The sequence below is a fragment of the Chaetura pelagica genome, unplaced genomic scaffold (assembly GCF_000747805.2).
Source record: "Chaetura pelagica isolate M959 unplaced genomic scaffold, ChaPel_1.0 scaffold425, whole genome shotgun sequence".
In the NCBI taxonomy this organism is placed as follows: Eukaryota; Metazoa; Chordata; class Aves; order Apodiformes; family Apodidae; genus Chaetura; species Chaetura pelagica.
Genome location: NW_009953205.1, coordinates 3,553,173 through 3,575,239, shown reverse-complemented (window position 1 = coordinate 3,575,239; position 22,067 = coordinate 3,553,173). Strand labels below are relative to the sequence as shown.

Sequence of the window (22,067 nt, the reverse complement as noted above, 5' to 3'; positions counted from 1 at the left end):
AATGAGCTTTGCAGTGCTGGACTTTAGGGAAGAGGATGGATGGAACCCTACAAACACAATGGCAACAGTGACAAGAAACTTACCCACTAAATCTAAGTGAGAAAGCATGAAAATGTTAAAAAATGCACACAACTCTCTGTGCTCACCACACTCCTCAGCATTTTAACAATGGCCATTTCTAGTACACTTCATTACAGTTGTATTTTTAGGTCATCCTGAATATCAGTTTAAAAAAGCAAAAGGTTTACCATCTTCAAATTGAAAGAAGAGCTATTTATGGTAGACAAATCCATACTTATTTAGGCAGTGTCATTTAAAAGATAATGCAAAATCAGCACTAGATGCATGACACAAGGTCTACAGTCAGGGAACATGATTTCCAACTTGTGTGGCTGCTGCATTGATTACACCAGGCAGGTCAATAAAGGAATGGTATGTGGCTCTAAATCTGATAATGAAGCTTTCATTCTGAGTCCTCCCTCCTCAAACACAGGTTAATAATATGTTCTGAGCACTCCTAATACAGCAAATGTACAGGGCTTGTAAGCAGAGTTTACACAAAAAAACAGACTATACTTAAATCTTGCAGTCATTCAGAGCTCAGTCAGGTAGGAGCTGAGAAACTAGCCATGCTATAGAGGTATCAGTTAGAAAGAAACAAAATATCTTTTTCCTATGCAAATCTTGATTTTGCCTTAATATCTTGGGAATGTACCACGTATTCCCTTTGCATGCATTATTGACAATCAATATGCTGACTAGTCCCCAGACCAAGCAGTTAATAAATAAAGCCACATTTTATAGACAACCTCACAAACATATCTGTAACGCCTGTGGACATGGAGCCTGTGTGCACTGAATCCTCTTCCTGCCTTTTGGAGAGCAGATCCTGCACAAGCCATGTGCACAAATACAGTCCTGCACATCCAACTGCTGGTGAACACCAGGCCACCAGGTTCCTGCACAACCACCACTGTTGTGTTTTTAGAAGACCCACAAAAGCCTGTCTGTATCCCCTGCAACCAGTACAGGCTTTTCACCCATTAAAATATATTTCAGACCACACAAAAATGCTTTCCAAAAAACAGAGTGGCAACTTCTGCCTCCTATTATCAGCAACCATCATGTCTTACCTTGGTTCTTGTAATCCCTCTGCCCTGTGTGTGCAGCTGACTGTGCTTTGCAGATGTCAGAAAGTGTCCAAGACATTCAGTGCTTAGCTCCTCTTCTCTCACACGTGTGTTTTGCATATTTGACCCATGCTTTGTCAAGTAACTTTAACATTTGGCACCTCTATGTGCGCCCACAAATAAAATGCTCCTGACTAGCAGACTTTCTGAGCAATTGAAAAATAAATAAATCCTGGCATTAACAGTGCTTTAGCAGAAATAGCTTTCATCCTGATGCTACACTGGGCTGTTCCAGGCAGCTGAATTAACCCATAAAGGCTCAAAGGGAGCAGGCGTTTTGAAATGTGTTACGCTATGGGAATTCTTCTAGTCAAAGTGGCCTTCTGCCGACTAATTAGGAAGCTTCACCCACCTTTCCAGCAGCAGGGTGGGCTGGCAGGAAACAGTTTGGGCCTGATTTTTCAACTCTAAAATTTATAGTTGAATAAAATTCTTGGCGATTTCCAAAGGAAAACAGAGCAGCCACGAAAATGAAGCCTCTCCAGGCACGCTTGTGTGTGTGTCTGCACATGCCTACCTGCACACAAGGCCATCCATACACGTATGCATTTGGGGGCTGGCAGGAGGCAGGACATAATTTGGAAGCTGAACATTAAAAATGGTTCTTCACAGCTCCTGTTAGACACCCTAGCTTATGCATGGCTCACAGCTGATACCCCACTGAATACATCATTCTGAGGCATTATTGCAGCTGGAAAACTCTACAGCAGCACTAAGTCACCTGTCAAGATCAAGCAAGTCACAGCTTATTTATAGGACAAGGTTGAAAAATTTATTTTCTTTTCCTAATCATGCAAAATGGGTAACAATTCTGTTAGCCACATCAGTGGGAAAAATGCAAGTACCCTGAGCCTCGGGGTTGTCGCAGTGTTTAAGTGGAATTTTCTACTGGCTGCACAATCCCCAAATGAACCATTCATGGAAGTGTCTGTGACCAAGGAACTGGGTGACAGATTTTGCAGGAAATAAAAAGATTTCAAAGACTGGCTGATTATTGTCTGTGTAGATACTGATTGCTCTCCAGATCTTCCCTGGGGACACCCCCTGCCTGCCCTCTGGATGCGGATCAAGCCATTTGTGCAGGACATCTACAGTGAATATTTCTCTGTTTTCCTACATGCATTACTATGAAAACACTGGCATGACAATCTCCATTTTCAGATCACTGTGTCAAGAAGGAAAGCATCAGGCTTGAAAGATGATCACTTACAGCAGTTCAAAGAACTCTTACAAGCTATATAAAGATTGAGAGAAAAAACACACACAAAAAAACAGCATATGATGGAGCAAAGCTCCAAGCCAGGCAGTCAAGCTGGGAGTCTCCCACACTGCAATGACGTTCACTGCCAACAAGTCACAGGTGTACTACACAGGAGCAGGTGAAAAAAATAAAATGCAACTGCGAGGGGTGTGATAATGGTTTGGGGCCATAATACATCCAGTCTATAGTGCCATTGTGCATCTGTTATGTATCTAGGTATTTTGTACCAGACATTTAGAGGTAGACTGTCTATGTGCATGAGCATATACACCTAAGGTACCATATATTATACAGAGGTTAAAAAATGGCACAAGGCTGGTAATGCCTGTCACTCAAGTGAAATTCCTAAGCCTTCTGTAGTGCTACATGGAGATTTGGACTCTGATTAATGGTTATAAAGCCTCTCTCTTCCCTTCCAAATCCCATTAAAATTAACATAAATCATTCCTCAAATAAATTCAACAGGAATTATGGAGATAACAGATTCATGCAACAAACAGCCAAGGTGAAACTGAGCTGGTGGTTGTGTGCCCCATGCACACGAGCCGCCGGCTGCGGGGGAAACACGCAGCGCTTGCTGCCCACGCGTCGCTTCCCCGGAGCGGCTGCTCAGCCCGTGCCCCCCCGGCTGCCCCCCTGGTGCAGTGCCTGGGAACATCAGGGTTGCTGGGGCACTGCAAAACCACCCACTCTGGAAACACCAGCTGCAGACTGGAAACACTGAGTGGGGGGTGATGCAGGGGTTCCTCCAGACCCAGGCAAGAGCCCAGGTAGTTTCTCTCCTTGCCTCTCACCACCTCCCTGTCCAGGTTTCTGCTGCCCATTTAGGTACCATCCAGCTCCAAGTCCAGGGCCCTGGCTGGGGACTCCTTGGGGCTGTGCCCCCTCCTCCTCATTCTCTCTCTGTTGCCCTCTATGGAGTGGGGCTGGAGGTAACAAGACAAGTGATCCCTCCATGAGCTGTCATCAACACACACAGCTTGCGAGACAAAAATTAAACCTCAGATTCAGGTGTTGACTTGAAGGAAGAAAGACTTAAGTCTCACACTTGAACATATATATATGAAGGCAAAACAAAATATCCAAATTGCTACAAACAGAAGTTAGTGTCTCAATATTTACAAAATGCCATCCGCAACATCCTTTTTACAAACAATGTTTTTGCATCTTTTGAATTCAAAACAGTCACAGAATTTCTCAGCCATTATTCCTCATTACATAGCCATAAACACACACTTGTGTGCACAGGTACTATTTCCTTCCAACAGTAATCCATAAAGATCAAAATCTTTATGCCTTGACTTTATAAAGAGATTACTTCAGGCAGAGGACACAAGATGACCCTTGCTTTAGCAATCAGAGATTATGCTCTCAACAGAAAGCTGTGAGCCTTAAATTGGTGCTGCTCTAATCCTAAACTGGAGAGGCATTCAAGGGATGCCATGACCCAGAAGAGCAAGAGGAAATAAACCTAAATTAGAAAAAAAAAAAAAAGCAAACTGAAGGAGAGGGGAAGAAAAAAAGAGAGAGAAGGAGAAAAGGTGAATGAGCTTGCTTTACAGGATAAGCCTAGTTATTTTGATTTTTAATTTCTGGTTGCTACTTTCCTTTTGCTATAAGACTCCAAAGAAAAATCACCTTTGCACCCCCTTGCAGTTTGTATGTGCTTATTTTTAGAACTGTTTGACAATTATCCAAGGGTCCAAGACTAACAGATGGCCTGTCTTAAAGCCTCATATGTTCACTAGTTTGCACTTCTGACAAACAGTAAATGCACTCAAGAGTGTGCCATAAACAGGGCAGAATGAATACTCAGAACACAATTTAGTTAATACACTTCATTAAAACTGATAGTGGTAACCAAAGTTTCCCATAAAACCAGGTGTTAATTCCCCTTCCATTTGTTTCAGATAACTTTTACCCAGTGTCATTTATATGCTTAGATCCTAATTTTTCAGGAAGCACAGTATTGCTTCTTGCCTTTCCCCCAGTATTTTACCCACTACATAAAATGCTTGTAACAAGTGAACTCCAAGTTATCATGGTACTGGATTAAAAATAAAATAAAATGTCAGGTAAGACAGGTTCACAAGTCCCTTCTTTATTTGAAGAATCCCTTGAAATTGAGGTAGAGGCAAACGAAAGGTGGCACATCCTTTGTGAAAGGGAACAGCTGCCTGTGTTACCGCTTCCTTCATCTCTGAGCATCTGATAACTTGCCGTGTGTCAGTCAGTCCCCATGTCAGCACACTTCAAGATGGCACTTGAACAAATGCAGTTAGGAAGCTGTCCTTTACAAGTTATTGAATCAAGAAAAAAATAAAAATCTCTTTGAGTCTCTAAGAAAATACGCCTGGAGGTTTGGTGTCAGTTAAAAGGCAAAGTTGGCTGTTTCCAGCAAAAATATCTGCTTTGGAGTTACTCTAATGCTTGCACATATTCTGGGGTTACTCTGGGGCCAAATGCACCTTTAACTGATACCCGGACACGGAAATACCAGTCTGTGCCAGGACAGAGCTGGCTCGAGCACCCACAGGACTTCTGTACCCACTGGAGAGGTTGAGCAGCCCCCCTTAGTGCCCACTCACTTGGGCAACACTCTGAGCCACCCTCAGAAACCTGCCTCTGGTGAGTAGGAACCTGCATGTTGTCTGGAGTCGATGGGAAGATTCAGAACTTGTAAAATATTTACAGGAGAAAAAAGCTGCTTCCACATGTGACTGAGTAAATGCAGATTATTTTTTATTTTTATTTTTTCAGATCTTCCTCTGTGGTCAACATATTTCTGTATTGAAGTGTGAGTGTCCAGGTGTTGGTCTGTAAGACCCAGGCAGGCACAGAAGCACCCCTGCCCTGCTGCCTTTGTTCTGCACCCTGGGGTGTGCTCTGCTGCCAGGCTGCGTCGTCCTAACCATACACTGGCTCAGTTTTGCCTCAATGATTACACTGCTTCTCTTAATTTTAATGTATTCTTGATTTTTGATAGGCATTTCTGTCTTATTCTAGGTTTGAAAAAATTCCTTTCTTAGAGTTACAAATACAAATACCTTTCTTAGAGTTATTCTTTCCAGTGCCAGCCTTTTCTCATATCAGCTAAGGAATTTTTATATTATTTATTAAATTCCTCTTCTAATTCAGGTTGTTTGGTCCTAATCAGTCTCTGACAACTCACCTAACATACCCTTTCCACTTGAGACTAATAATTATGTATTGTCAGTGTTCTAGACCTGCTATCTCTTTCTATTCTTCTCTAAAAACTCAGAATTAACCAAGGTGAGCCTATTAGAAGTGACCTCCAAATGCAGGCCTAAGCCTAGCATAGCCTCTCATATTCAATTAAATGCCTCACCAAAAGTCTTATACACTTCTTCCAAAAACACTGGGTAAAATGCTGAAGCACAAAAGCAAACTGAAACCTTTGGGAAAATCTCTTTGCCACGGCACTTCGGAAATAAAAACCACAGGAGAATACATTATTAAGAGATAACCAGAGTCTTCTGTTGGAGAAACTAGCCGTAAACACACCATGATTCACTGAGGCACCCAATGAAACCAGGGAGCTAATAATACCTGTCCTGAGGGACTGCACACTCCTGAGGATTTCACTCAGAAATGCAAATTTACCAGTGTCCTTGTGACTTTCAGGCAACGGCATACCATGCAGAAGATCAAAATAAGCTGAAGGAAGAACCTTACACTTCCTAGCTGTAAAAAGAGAGGGACATATTTAATTACTGTTGCCAGAAGTGTAGAGAACAGTGCTGTTGCCAGTCCCAAAAGCAGAAGAGGGTTTGCAGGATCCCAGCACACCACCCTGCCCACAATGCTCAGCACTTTCACCTCAGCTTGGTCAGTCCACATATTTCTGGGGAACTGTTCCTGCAGGCACCCTGGTCCTGAGGGCCATGGCCCCCCCTGCACCTCCATGGCCACAGTCACCCACTTAAGAGTTTCACATCTAAGCCACACACTAGTCACAGAAAGCATCTACTGCACACAAGTACACTCCTCTGCCTGTGCTACACCAAAACCATCAATGCATAATCCAGTGCAGACCTGTACCTATCCACTTATGGGTCCTACCCATGGAAGCAATGTGTTTCAAAATTATTTGCAAGAGGGAAATTATTTTCCAGGAATCCTTCTTAGGTATTCCTCTCAAAAACGTGATTTTTTGATTTATTTGAAGCTTATCTGAAGCGTCTTTCATTAATCCCTCCTTGATCTAAGGTAAATCACACAGCAGAAACCAGTTAATTGTTCATTCTGTGAGGGCTGGCATCATTATGGGACCCTTTATGACTCTTCTATAAACACAAAATAATCTCCTGATTGGGTCTTTATTATAGTACCATAACTGGTATCATGTCACACACTTTTTTGTAAAAAATACTTAGTGAAAATGGGAAATGCTTTACATGGTAACTTTAGAAGTCACCAGTCAAAATGCATAGAGAAAAACTTAACTGAGTGACCATTTCCACAGGAATACAACCCAACAAAAGCCAGGAAATTCAAAGTTGAACTTAAAACTGGCTCCTTAACTTGCCCTGCTGTTCCTCAGTGTGACAAGAGTCACTGAGCACCATTCAATTTTTTTAGGTTTTTTTGCTGCACCAGTTAGTTATACTGGTGTTAGGGACCAGGCATAAAACAGTCTCAGCCCTCACTGTGAATATTAATGCAGACATTAACCAGGGCACATCTTGCAGTCTTCACTCAGGCAACATCCTCCATGGAATGACAGGAGTTGCAGTTGGCCCAAGCTCATTGGAGCAAATAAGCAAGTTCAGACAGCAGGACTTCACAAGTGCCACACCTACCCGAGCCAGGCCACAGCAGGGCACCGCCTGCTGTTGGCAACTTTTTACAAAGCAGCAACTAACATAAAATTCCTTCCAATGGAATACTGATCTTGCAAAATGAGAGGTCCTTGTGTTATGGATACATTTTTCTTACAGGCAGCTAAAGATTCCTGTCACGTGGCACCCAAATACTGTTCTGGCTAACAAAATGGCTGGTCAGTGACCTGTCGCCTTGGATGTAATGGCTGTTATTGCTGGTTTCTGATTTCAAAATGGGCATAAAAATCCTCCCACACAAGTCTCTGCTATAAAATAGCAAGGCCACAGTTTATAAAAGTACTTTACATGCTGCCCCATTAGTGCACATGCCACCAGCAGAGCAGAAATCTGCAGACAGGCTTGTGCTCAACCCAGTGCCTTGAGGAATTAACCCCAGAGGAGCTAGTAGTATGGAAGAGCCAAGCAGGATTTGTTCCCATAAGTGAAAGAGGAGCCAAAATATCACCCAACATGAGCCACCTCCTCCAAGAAATCACAAGACAAAATAGCAAAGCAACATCACTGTGGTGTATGTGTGAAACAACGGTAACTATTAAAAAATGGGATTTTCCAGCCAGTGCTACTCCATCACAACAGTGTCACTACTCTCAGGAAAACCTGCCTTCTAAGCAGCAAGATGCTACATTTTAAACAATCATGATTTCATGCAAAGACTAAGAGCATGTGTCAGCCCCAAAGTAGGACGAATTTTTCAGAAGTAAGTATGTTCTAAACCTCCTTTCTGCTCCTTTTGGAGATGCAGTAATGTAATGCACTGATGACAGATACGCTACATGCAGTCAAACCTCAATGCCCATGGCAATTTATTCAGTTTTAACTGCAACAGAAGCAAATGAGGAGGCTGGGTGGTCAGGCAAGAGCTGTCCCCAGGGCCACACGGCACAGGCAGTGCTTTGGCTGTTTCTGCTGTGGTGCAACGCTGAGGCAATTTGGTTCTGCAGACATGCTCTGCACAGAGGCAACCTCAGGGTGCCTGTACTGCCCACCCAGGACATAGCACAGAAGACACAGAAGACATTCTGCAGCTAATCAGCTCAAGCACAACTGAGTGGTTAAGCTCAGGACTGCTGCTGCCAAATCTGGGCTGGCTCATGTGGAGTTGGGGTGACAGAGGCTTGCTGAACCCAAGATGACCTTACACAAAGCCACTACACTGCCTCTACATGGATCCCATCAGCACATAGGGTCTTCATCTCAGTCATCCAGATTTTTTCAACAAAGCCACATCACCTCATTAAGGATACACAGTTCAGTATCTCATAAGTTGTTCTATTAAGATGAAAAGTGAAGAGGAGAGCACTGGCACTCCATCCATTAGCAGCTACTGCACAAGTCAGGTCCCCGCACATGCGCACCCAGCCCGTGCATCAAACATTCCTGTCCCCTTTTCATTTAACATAAGCAGAACAGGCACAAACTAGAAACAACCTGTGTTCTGAATTATTTTACTTTTATTCCTCTCTCCTCTGGTCAAGGAGAGTTATAAAACTAGTCCCCAAATATGATGTTAAAGCAGAGTACTAATTATGCAAACATTAGTATATGATTGAATATGCTGCTTCGAAAGCAAGTCCAGGACCAGCAAGAAGCAAGGCTGTTTCAGGGCTGTTTTCAAATTCCTGAAAGGAGGCTGGGCTGAAAATACCTACAGCTTTCCCAACAAAAGCACAGGCTTGCAGGCAATGACAGTCCTATACACAAGCCCAGACACAGAAAGGCAAGTTACTACCTGACTTTCTAACTATTCTTTCTTCTTTTGTTCTTATCAGGCCCTACTTTTTCCTGACTAGTCATCACACTTGCTTCATGTGTCTGACCTGGCAGAGCAGCAAGGACAGATAAGGCAGTGAAGAAATAGCAGAAGCCTCTCTTGTGCCTTAAAAAATAACTGGGAAAACTGTTCCTTGGGACCAGGCCCCAGGGCAGGACCCCTGTCCCCAGCTTGGTCTAGCAGCCAGGGCTGAAACCACTGCTCCCACTGTGTTTCACTGGCCAAGGAGATAAACCCTAGAATTACACCCTAAATCTCTTACTCAGCAAATCTGAGCTACACCCAAGGCCTTTTAAATGTCTTCATTAAACTATTTTTCAAATTCCTTCTAACAGTTAAAGTGATGAGGGCTCTGCCAGCACCACAGCAGTAGGCAACAGCAGTACAGTATCACTCCAGGATTTCCTGTCTGGAATTTAGGCTTGATGTCTGAAATACAACACACACAACATTTGTACGACTGAGGAAACACAAGACGCTTGCCATACATTTATTATCTTCCTGGGGAAATGATATAGAGGACAAAAGAGACTATATTTACTCCCTCCCCAGCTGCTTTTACAATCTAATAATTTATTTCTCCCTGACATAAATTTTAGATTTAAACAAAATCCCTGAAACCTAAAGATGCCACGTGGTAGAGTACAGGGCAGTATTTCTTTCTATTTTGAAGATGGAGTGTTTAATGCATTGCTCTGTTAACCAGTAGCCTTAAATTTCAGGGCAGGAGAGGGGAAGAGAAAAGCAATTAGACTGTGGCAGACCCTAGATGCAAATAGAGGCAACTGTGATTACTACCTTCATATACAGAGTTAAAAATATCTACTTATTGAAAATTATTTTCTCAGTCCATGGGGGTTTATCTAGGTTTAGGCTGAGATGTTTATTTTTTTTTTTTGTAGCAGCCATTCTGAAGGATTCTCTTACAATGCTTCCCTTGCACAGTAACCATGTATCATTCACATTCTGAAAACTGAGGCACTTTCTACAATGTAAGAAATCTCTGCAATTAAAAGCAACCATATCCTCCTTCAAAAAAATAAAACAAATAAAATACATCTCCAAACCCTTCCAGGCAGCAGGTGAGATAGCAATGCTCTTAAGGCAAATGTAAAAATCCAGTATATAAATTCATGCTGTTACAAATATATCCATCTGTTCACACACGAACTAGTGACTGAAACTGATGAATCCACCAAAATGTAATTTTCAAGCCCACAAGCGTCTATTCTCTTCTAGCAATAAAGTAAAAGCTTCTCAATAACTGTGCTGCTTTTGAATGCCAATTTCCACTTAAGTAGGTTTTATAAAAATTAAAATAGCAAATAATAGCACATGCCTTTTCTTTCCAAAGGTCGAACTAAGCTTTTAAAGTACAAACAACATTTCAGCAATCCAGAGAGGACAAAACTCCAATCAGATAAATGGGCTGGTTAATGACTGAGAACCACGGCTGCCTCAGGTTTCCTGAATGGACTGTAGGACAGAATCTGGCACAAACAGTCTGATGTTGAAGCTTATATCTCTTTTACTGCAGACAAGAAATTCACTAAAATATATAAATAATGAATGTGGCTGGGGATCTCTGCTGGTACTACTGCTGGTTCTGCAAGATGCAGGAGCAGAAACACACACTGCTCCATGTTTTTGTTATTAGTGAATCCTTGTTCTCCAACAATAAACACAGAATATTTTCTCTGACATGGCTTCTGCAGCACATACAATGTAAGTTCCAGCTCTCTAAAAGGGCCAGCAAATTGCAGAAAGATAAGTTACAAAGACATACCTAATTTGCTGTGATGAATTGTGTGCATGCTTCAGTGATCAAAACTGCAGCTGAGACCTATTATATTTAATGATCTAGACATTTCTTGTGAAAACACTCAGGCATATACTGTTATGTCTGGACAAGCATCCCCGTTTTGCTCTAGCAGCAAGCAAATGAAGAGACTGAACTTTGAAAAGGGTGCTGTACACCACCTTCAATGAGCACTTTAAAAAAGAGGCTGATCAAGCTCTACTCTTTTCCATAAATAATGCTTATGTTCTGCTCTCTCCAGTGCAGCATCCCTCTGCCTTGGAAAGCTGCAGTCAGTTCCTTCGGACACCAGCGACACTTACAGGAGGCAGCGCAGCTCTCCCCTGCTCAGAGCCCAAACCAGGTTCCACAGCAGAAGGAAAGTAAAGGGCAGGATTCGACATCTGCTTCCACCCACACATGGAAAGAAAAATTGTGACAAAGCTTTTTGGAGAGAAAACAAAAGGAGAATTTTTTTCTTTACCCAAATACTACAAAAATGCTCTGTTTCTATTTTAAGGACTACATCTTGCCTAGAAAGGCATGTGCTAGCAAACCTGGTAGGGCTGAGCGTGGTACCTGGATCTGCAGTCCCTGAGGACACCATCCCCACTCAGCCAGCTGTGCTGGTGGCCACGCTGGCAGACATTCAGCTTGCTGTCCCTTTGCCCTGTGGCTCTACACCAAGCAGCAGGAAATGGGGCTTCTTAATACCTTCCTATGGGGACAGGAATTTCACCTTCTAAACATATGAAGGATTTCTAAATAAAAGGTCTGAGGCTTCCAGGGCTTTATGTTTGGCTCTTCCAAATTTTTCCTGCATGTATCAGGGTATATTGTTCAACCTCTGCATTTCCAAATTTGTAAAACAGGTAAAAACAACATCAGAAAAAGTGCTGGCAAGCCAGTAAAAACCTCAGAGACTGGCAGAGAGAAGCTACACAGAATATTCTTGCTATCACACATTTTCTTCCTCCCTGGTCAGTTTGAACCTCCTGCCATTCATTGTTCCACAAAACAGAGCAAAATACTCAGGTGTATTTTACTCCAGAAATAAGGTTTTCAAAGTGCTATTTCATTCACCTGAGGAGCTGCTAAATGCTATCACAGTGGTAATTTGTGATAGTGTGGTAAAGAATGAAGAAAAGGTATTCGTTAATTGTTGACATAACAAAATTAATTTTCCATCCCTAAACTTTTTCTCATCTCTCCTGTGAGCTCTGATGCAATGTTACTGACTGGCACTGCTGAAATGCCAACTTGCATTTCTCATCCCTAATTTCTCTCTAAATGTCATTAGTAATTGTTATTGCCAGACCAGAGAGTGCAATCTGGTCTTTCCAAAGGAAAATCCATTTCTCATTTCTTCTCCTGTGCTTCCTCCTTTTGGTCAAGGATGGAGGTTTAACATAGCCCATGTGCTCTGTTTCCAAGAAGATGGGAATGCATTAATATAGCTGGAAGTAAAACCTTTCTGCTTTATTTATTTACATGTAGCATGCCTGAATCCTTATGAATACCAATCTGTATAGTCAGAAGGGTCTTTAAAGAGCATCTTTCAGTAACACTAACAAACCTTAAATGAATAAAGCTCACAAGTAAGGGAAGGAACTACCCTGTAATTTGTACCTACAGATTTGTCTCTGGATGCTTCCATAAATTACTCTTTTTGGTGGTCAACCATACTGACAAATATAAAAGCAAAAAACCTGGCATATTATATGATTATTCTCTATGTCACATGGAAAAAACCCACCTCTTCAGTGACATGTGTAAACTGGTCTAACTTTGGTCTGGATTAACATATCACACTCATTTACCCACATGAGTAAAAATTATTTCCATCACTAAGAGTGGGAGGTGAGCTTAGACATGTGTGTGCAAATGAAAACCTGCAAGTGTAAAAGGCCGGCTCATTGAACATTATATATTGTGCCAGTGATCCATTTAGTTATGTACAGCTCCTACAAAATCTGGTCTCCGGTACTTAGAGGCAAGTAGTACCTTGGCACTTTGAGTAAATTTTAGGAGGGACTCTGTGTGTCACAATAGACCTTGAAATGGCTTCCCCATAATCAGCACATCTTATGTTTGTGTGTCTGCATTGTATGTAATGTATATAAAGTCATTAGTTCAAAGCTAGGCTGCATTTCCATATCCATTAACTATAGGCATCTTATCTCAGAATAAATAGACATTTGGACATTTCCAGCCAGGAATTGTGCTTTCAATAAACACAATTGATGCATATACATTGTCTCTTGGCGGCTTACAGTCCTGCCCATCTGTTGGGATGGCATGGTGCCTACACAAAAGTTGGTTGGACCCTTGCCTTAGGGCATAGATGACAGGCAACAACGGGTTTAGCTGGGCAGCCTGAGCACTGCATCCAAGTGCCATCTCTGCTGCAGGAAGCCCCTCTGTGTGCCAGCACTGCCACATTGGAACGACATGCCTCCTTACACTTGATCACACATGTTGACACGTGGGTGCGCTTAAGTGCATTAATGACTGAAATGATGCCTTTCACCTGGCTCCCCTCTTTTTTTCCTCCTGCTTTGCATCACTGTTGGGTTTCTGCACATGTTAATGCAATGTCACAGACACTTGGTTAGCCAGGGCCAGCCACAGAATGGCATTAATGGTGTAAGAAATGAAGGAGAGCTTTTTGTTATGGGACACACTAATCTAGTGCCAGACACTTCCAAGCTGCATCTCAGGTGAGTCTTAGCAGGCTTGAGAGATCTGTGTCTCACTGACAGGACCTCAGGAATGATAAAGAGGCAGCAATATATTGATTATCATCTTTCCAAATGAAAAAATGCTACACCTTGTCATTACATCAAACACAGGGTAAAGATTTTTGTACCATCCTGTGTTTCACCAGGCTTGGCCACACACAGAGGCTGTGCAGTCTGGTTTACCTGGCTGTTCCAACAGCATCCCCAGCCCCAGGAAACATCACCCCATTTTGTGCTAGGGAAGAAGGTGCTGACAGTCCCACAGAGGTGCAGGAGCATGAGCGGCCCTTCCTCTTCCATGTAGCATTAACCTCTGTGGATGTCAAGCCCCAGAAACCTCCCACATCACCCACACAGAAACTAATCTGCAGCTGCTGCAGAGCCCAGGGACAGCCCCACGTAGCCTGCAATCCCATTTCTTAGCTTTGGTCCTTATGAGACCCTGCTCCTCACCTAAGTTTGTAAACAGCCATATATTTCTCCTCCCCTGGATTTAAAAATGTGTGTTGAAAACCAGAGAATTAACAGGTAAAACTCTTCTCTACTGTGACAACAGATCAGAGAGAAAACTTGTCGTTTTGCAGTCCATAAGAATGTTTAGGCAGACAGACTCAACATGATGGGTATGTGCCTACAGCACTTTTAGTTTTTAATTATTGTTAGTTATAATTATCTGACTGTGTCTGAATGAAACCCAGCAATATGGCTGAAATAGGTTTTGGTATTCTTGTAATTTATTAGCTTTTTAACTACTAATAATTAAAATTTAACAATACTCCAAGCGCCATAGCAACATTTTTTTAAGAAAAGCTACAGCCATATCTGCACGGATAACTGACTAGGTCATTTTCAGGACTTTAAAGGAGAACTAACATTAAGAAAAAAGGAAATATAGATAACAGACTCTTAAGAGCCTACCAACAAATGAAATGCAAAGATATAAACTATTTTTAAAAGAAAAATAGATTTTATGTGCAGAAAATTAATTCTACACATGATTTTGTGCATGCATCAAATGAAACTTAGAACAGGAAGCTCCTGGTGTTTAACACCTAAGTCACATATAAGTTCTGAAATGCAGCAAAAGCTACATCAAGCAGAAGTACTGCCTTGAGATAGAACCACATTTCAGGTCCTGCCACCCACACACTTCCACAGTGAAAAATATTTTCTGCAACTTCATCAAAATCCATAGATTTGCTTTTCTCTCAGTGACTGTATGGACACTAGACCCCAGAAGCTCTCAGATGTTTCAGAGTGTTGCAAGGACACAGGGCTCTTTGGGAGAAAAATATTACTCCTATTTAAGTATACTTTCTTGTACCCCCAGGAAGTAGGCAAAGCCCATTTTTCCAGTAGGAGCTGGAGACATTAACCACTGAAAGATTTAAAATAGCTGAGTACAGACCTGATTTGCTTAAGTCTTTCTTCAGTGCTCTGACCACTGGTGGTAAACTGAACCCTTAGACTGTAGCCATGGGTGTGGGTGGGTCACACAGAAGCCAAGAGGCTCTTATTCTCTCCATATGTTTCAGGGGACACTTGTACCCCGGTGGCCTCAATGACCACTGGCATAAGCAGTTTGAAGATGCTGCTCATCACTGCCCCATTCCCAAGGAAGCCACCACAGGTACAGAGCAGCATCCTAACGTCCCCCATCAGGCCTCATCAGACTAGGTGGTGGCTCTCTGCTGTGCCCTGCTTGCCTGGACAGGATGCAACCCTCTATAGGAGGCACATCTAACATCAAGCTGACATGAAAAGCAGACTTAAAATAAAACCTGCTTAGGGCTTGATCTGCTGTAATCAGCAGAAAGAATCCCAAGGACTTTGATGTGGACCAAATCAAGCCCCTGGAGGACATTCATAGTAAATCATTATTAATATAATGAGTGCAATTTCTGTGCAGCAGCTCAGGCCTGTTTATGGATATATGAAAATTGCCAGCTTTTCACATAAAATGAAATGAGGAGGGAGACAGACCACAGTGTTTGCCAATGAGCCATAGTAGCCACTCTCCTTTTGATATGTGTACATTTAAAGAAACTGGGCACTTAAAATGACAGCAAATTCCTCAGGTGAAGCTCCCTTAATTTAGTAGTTTGACATATCTCCAAATCTGAACAGGAAAGAAAGCAATTCATAGCAACCAATAAAACACCTAAACACCTGTGCTAGGAAAGACCTGGCAGGTACCCTGCTCCCTTGGTACCTGGATTATTTGCACATTGTTTATTATATCCCTTGCCTTAGTTGTCATCAATTGTAATCATTTAGGAGGGAACAGTGTGATTAACAATACACAAGCAAACAGCAGGAATTAATCCTTTAAATACAATTACTGCATTGGTTATGTGATGGCTCCTTGGAAAAAGCAGTGTGGTAAGAGTACCTATGAAAATCCTCCTTAAGTTTACTCTGAAAATCACTGCTCAGTCACAATTTGCTTAATGTAATTCACAATGCAAGCAATTGAGGAGATATATTTTCCAGCTGTGAGTAACAACAAATACAACCCCCAGCACCCATTATATGTAATAATTTCTGACCCATCTTTAGGCTTTGCAGGGCTCCCTGCTAGGTTTTAAATAGCAAAGACCAAAATTTCAGTTGTGAAAGAGCTAGCTCACCTCCCATGCCCGCCTGCCCTGCGTGCTGCTGTGGCTCCAGCTGCCCACGAGAAACAGGCACGTCGGCATCCCCTGCCACGGCTCCTAGAGATGGGGCTCTGCTTGAGGGGGCTCCTTCTGCCCTGCTCCCCAGGAACCCCCAAACCTCCAATTCTGTGCTTGTTTCAGAAGAGGGAATGAAATGCCATACCCTTGGTGTTTTATACATTAGCTATAAATTTACTTTTTTTTTCCCCCCAGGAGATTTTAATTGTATTCACAGCTGTCAATCTTATTAACTGAGGATGTGAAAAATGAGGAGCTGCCTTGCCTCTTCTGCCTTAAGTGTATGTGGAGTTACAACACTTACTGCTTCCTTTCTGTTTCATACTTAACATAACTGTGTTTTCTATCCTGATTTCCAATTAGGTAATGTAACCAGTTAAAGCACATTGTTTTCTTTTCTTCTGGCAATATCATGAAGGTAACCTCACTGACTCATCACTCCAGATTTCATACCAGGACTTCCACCATTTATGAAAAGAGCTCCTTTCCTTGGAGCTTTCTTAAGCCTTGGTTTTAAGGCTCCATCAGATGGTGTAAAGCATAAACCTATGCTAAAATGCACTAGTAGTTCAGAAGTGAAAAGAAGGTTTGACTGCTTCCATAGCAGTGTGTCATCAAAGCAGTATTTGCACCATGCACTAAGAAGTTGGTTCTCAGTGGGAACGTTTCTCATCTGCATGGTTCACATGCACCCTTCTGGCTTCACCTGGTGGTTACTCTAACTGCTTAAAGAAATGTTCACAAATGACTGGAGCTAGTTCATGCTCCTCCACGACATGTCTAAAAGTTACCCTTTTCCTGCACTGCGAAACTTAGAACAGGAAGCTCCTGGTGTTTAACACCTAAGTCACATATAAGTTCTGAAATGCAGCAAAAGCTACATCAAGCAGAAGTACTGCCTTGAGATAGAACCACATTTCAGGTCCTGCCACCCACACACTTCCACAGTGAAAAATATTTTCTGCAACTTCATCAAAATCCATAGATTTGCTTTTCTCTCAGTGACTGTATGGACACTAGACCCCAGAAGCTCTCAGATGTTTCAGAGTGTTGCAAGGACACAGGGCTCTTTGGGAGAAAAATATTACTCCTATTTAAGTATACTTTCTTGTACCCCCAGGAAGTAGGCAAAGCCCATTTTTCCAGTAGGAGCTGGAGACATTAACCACTGAAAGATTTAAAATAGCTGAGTACAGACCTGATTTGCTTAAGTCTTTCTTCAGTGCTCTGACCACTGGTGGTAAACTGAACCCTTAGACTGTAGCCATGGGTGTGGGTGGGTCACACAGAAGCCAAGAGGCTCTTATTCTCTCCATATGTTTCAGGGGACACTTGTACCCCGGTGGCCTCAATGACCACTGGCATAAGCAGTTTGAAGATGCTGCTCATCACTGCCCCATTCCCAAGGAAGCCACCACAGGTACAGAGCAGCATCCTAACGTCCCCCATCAGGCCTCATCAGACTAGGTGGTGGCTCTCTGCTGTGCCCTGCTTGCCTGGACAGGATGCAACCCTCTATAGGAGGCACATCTAACATCAAGCTGACATGAAAAGCAGACTTAAAATAAAACCTGCTTAGGGCTTGATCTGCTGTAATCAGCAGAAAGAATCCCAAGGACTTTGATGTGGACCAAATCAAGCCCCTGGAGGACATTCATAGTAAATCATTATTAATATAATGAGTGCAATTTCTGTGCAGCAGCTCAGGCCTGTTTATGGATATATGAAAATTGCCAGCTTTTCACATAAAATGAAATGAGGAGGGAGACAGACCACAGTGTTTGCCAATGAGCCATAGTAGCCACTCTCCTTTTGATATGTGTACATTTAAAGAAACTGGGCACTTAAAATGACAGCAAATTCCTCAGGTGAAGCTCCCTTAATTTAGTAGTTTGACATATCTCCAAATCTGAACAGGAAAGAAAGCAATTCATAGCAACCAATAAAACACCTAAACACCTGTGCTAGGAAAGACCTGGCAGGTACCCTGCTCCCTTGGTACCTGGATTATTTGCGCATTGTTTATTATATCCCTTGCCTTAGTTGTCATCAATTGTAATCATTTAGGAGGGAACAGTGTGATTAACAATACACAAGCAAACAGCAGGAATTAATCCTTTAAATACAATTACTGCATTGGTTATGTGATGGCTCCTTGGAAAAAGCAGTGTGGTAAGAGTACCTATGAAAATCCTCCTTAAGTTTACTCTGAAAATCACTGCTCAGTCACAATTTGCTTAATGTAATTCACAATGCAAGCAATTGAGGAGATATATTTTCCAGCTGTGAGTAACAACAAATACAACCCCCAGCACCCATTATATGTAATAATTTCCCCTGCCACGGCTCCTAGAGATGGGGCTCTGCTTGAGGGGGCTCCTTCTGCCCTGCTCCCCAGGAACCCCCAAACCTCCAATTCTGTGCTTGTTTCAGAAGAGGGAATGAAATGCCATACCCTTGGTGTTTTATACATTAGCTATAAATTTACTTTTTTTTTCCCCCCAGGAGATTTTAATTGTATTCACAGCTGTCAATCTTATTAACTGAGGATGTGAAAAATGAGGAGCTGCCTTGCCTCTTCTGCCTTAAGTGTATGTGGAGTTACAACACTTACTGCTTCCTTTCTGTTTCATACTTAACATAACTGTGTTTTCTATCCTCTTTTTTTTCCCCCCAGGAGATTTTAATTGTATTCACAGCTGTCAATCTTATTAACTGAGGATGTGAAAAATGAGGAGCTGCCTTGCCTCTTCTGCCTTAAGTGTATGTGGAGTTACAACACTTACTGCTTCCTTTCTGTTTCATACTTAACATAACTGTGTTTTCTATCCTGATTTCCAATTAGGTAATGTAACCAGTTAAAGCACATTGTTTTCTTTTCTTCTGGCAATATCATGAAGGTAACCTCACTGACTCATCACTCCAGATTTCATACCAGGACTTCCACCATTTATGAAAAGAGCTCCTTTCCTTGGAGCTTTCTTAAGCCTTGGTTTTAAGGCTCCATCAGATGGTGTAAAGCATAAACCTATGCTAAAATGCACTAGTAGTTCAGAAGTGAAAAGAAGGTTTGACTGCTTCCATAGCAGTGTGTCATCAAAGCAGTATTTGCACCATGCACTAAGAAGTTGGTTCTCAGTGGGAACGTTTCTCATCTGCATGGTTCACATGCACCCTTCTGGCTTCACCTGGTGGTTACTCTAACTGCTTAAAGAAATGTTCACAAATGACTGGAGCTAGTTCATGCTCCTCCACGACATGTCTAAAAGTTACCCTTTTCCTGCACTGCCTGTCATTTCCCCACCCTCCTTAGTTTTTTGCTTTTTTTGTAAGCGTCCACTTGGATTTCTATTTGAAATAGTTGAATGCTCAATATTTTAAAAAGTATTTTCAGTGGTTCACTTAAACATACCAAGAAATAAAACAAAGCATAGGTTCAGATTTTGACACCAGTTACTTTATGCCAGTGGGAAAGCAAGATCAGAACTGGAAAGTCAAATACAACAAGCAGAACCCCTTGATGTGCCTACATATGAAAAACTGCTCAGTTAAGGAGACTGAAAGGTTTATGCAGATTTAACCCTAACTAGCAGCTGAACAACTGGTTCACTAAAACAGTACTATATCTTCATTACTCAACAAAAACATAACGAACAGTTGAGGAATTTTGAGTAGGCAGCTCACACATCAGAAACTGATGAGATAATTGTGCCAAGGCAGGCTTGTTCAAAAGTCTTGAGCATTTCTAACTGATTTATACACACATTTTGTGTCCTACTTTACTCAGGTATTTGAATTAGTAAAACCCCTGGCATCAAGTAAATACATTTCTAAGTCACCACTGAAATAAAGACCAAAACTGCGCAACTAAGTATTGAATTTCCATTTAGCAAACACCATTCAAAACTACTTGGGTAATTATTACAAGCACACAAATTTTACATGCACACAAACCATGCATTAAAAAAAAAAAAAAGAAGGAAAATTACAAACATAATTTATCTGATTAAAGCTGCTATTTGCAGGAATATTGCAATGCACAGCATTTCAGAATTCAAACAGTATGTAATTAAAACTGTTAATTGCAGAAAACTGGCTGCTGTTAAGACTAGAATTTTACCAGGTTCTCTTTATTTGACTACCTGATTTTAAAGGTTAATGCAGTGACCTAGGAAGTCAGTGTGCTCATTTTAATTGCACTGGCATTTTGACCAAACATCACTTTAAAGGCAAAGTGGGAAGAAAAATCAGAGCTGGCTTAGCAAGCCACTGTTGCCTTCATAAAACGTTCATAGTGAGAACACACAAACCCCAAATCTGCTGACTTTATTAAAATATTAACAAGGTATAGTTAAAACTTTTGTACACTTATGCAAATCAGGTTGCCAGAACAAGGGAAACAAGAGATTCCCCTGGGAGGGGAAAAAAAAAATAAAATCAACAAAGTGAAAAGATCAACCATCCTTCCACAGCATGACAGCACGACACAAGAGGCAGCAGCTTGGGAATTCAGCAAGATAAATAAAAACCCTCCAAAGTTTAAGTAAATCATGGTTTATAAAGCTAGTAGATGTAAATGAGGCATATGGTACCATTCCATAAAAAGACCGCATTTGCCAGGGGACAGTAGCAGTATTTTGGTGGCCGTGCTGCACAGGTAAGATATGCCTGAGGACAGCCAGGGTGGCCACCTCCCTGAGAGCTCTTTAGAAAGACAAGCTCTGTTGGTCCATTCCCCAACAAGGTACCAGGCACACACACCATGGAGATTTCAACATCTATGTGGGTTTAGCACCAAAGATATCAGCACGATGTCAATGCCAGCCCCACCAGCATGGCTTGCAGGTGGCCTCTGGGGCCAGGCCCCTGAGAGAAGCATGCCCAGATCAGGTTCTAGCCCCTCTGAAAGTCTTATTGCACCCAGAATGGGTGAGGGCCAAGCACCAGCTCCTCAGAGACTAAAGCTGCTGTGGCTGTGGCCTCCAGTGCCACCAGGGAAACTGATGTGTAATGCCTGGTTTGCTTATTAATGTGCTACTGCCTCGGCAGAGCCTCTCATTAAGCATCGTGTTGAGTCGCACCCACGCTTTGCTATCTTTACTTCAGTAGGGAAAATTCCTTTACTTCTGACTTAACAGTGAGGAAGGGGAGGGGGCAGTTTACCATTTGCTTAGGCTTTGTATGTTAATCAGTGCCTAAATTATTAATAGAGAAAAAGAAATTATTTACCAGGCGTTTGACGTAGACGTGTCAGGATGTAGCAATGCTACTGTCAAGAGAAATACTCAAAGAATCATGATATCTGTCTTGTCTTGTTTATTTATTCCAGCCATGCTCAGAGACCCCTTTCTCCTGATAGCACTTGGGGAGGTGGGAGGAGACAGAGAGACTGTTTAAATGCAGAAGAGACCACACTGAGGATATGCACCATTTCTACATGTTGCACAAGAGCGACACAGTTGCACAGAGAAATCAACCACATTAACTTTGCTTTGAACTCCTGGTGCAAACATACCTGAAGCTCTGTTTGAAAGAAGAACTTCTGTGGACACTGGGAACAGTCATAAATTTTATCCTCCTGCCCATGTACTGCAAAGATGTGCTGCTGCAGTTTGTTTGCCTGTACAAAAACTGAAACAACATAGTATGATTAGTTCTGATTGTTTCATATAAGGCACCTTGTCTTGAGCTACACTTTTACAATTGCAAAGACTCTGAAAAGTCCTAGGATACCTGCCAGAGAAGTGCCAATACACTTGGTTCAGC

At 42.1% G+C, this 22,067-nt stretch overlaps 1 protein-coding gene across 1 annotated transcript in view; it reads right to left on the bottom strand.

The window, feature by feature from the left end:
* ZNF423 (zinc finger protein 423) overlaps positions 1 to 22,067 on the bottom strand; it is a 192,374-nt gene that overhangs the window by 2,726 nt on the left and 167,581 nt on the right. The window contains exon 6 of the mRNA XM_009997455.1: positions 21,817 to 21,932. Within this exon, the coding sequence (XP_009995757.1) occupies positions 21,817 to 21,932 (116 nt within the window). The remainder of the gene's footprint in view (positions 1 to 21,816; positions 21,933 to 22,067) is intronic.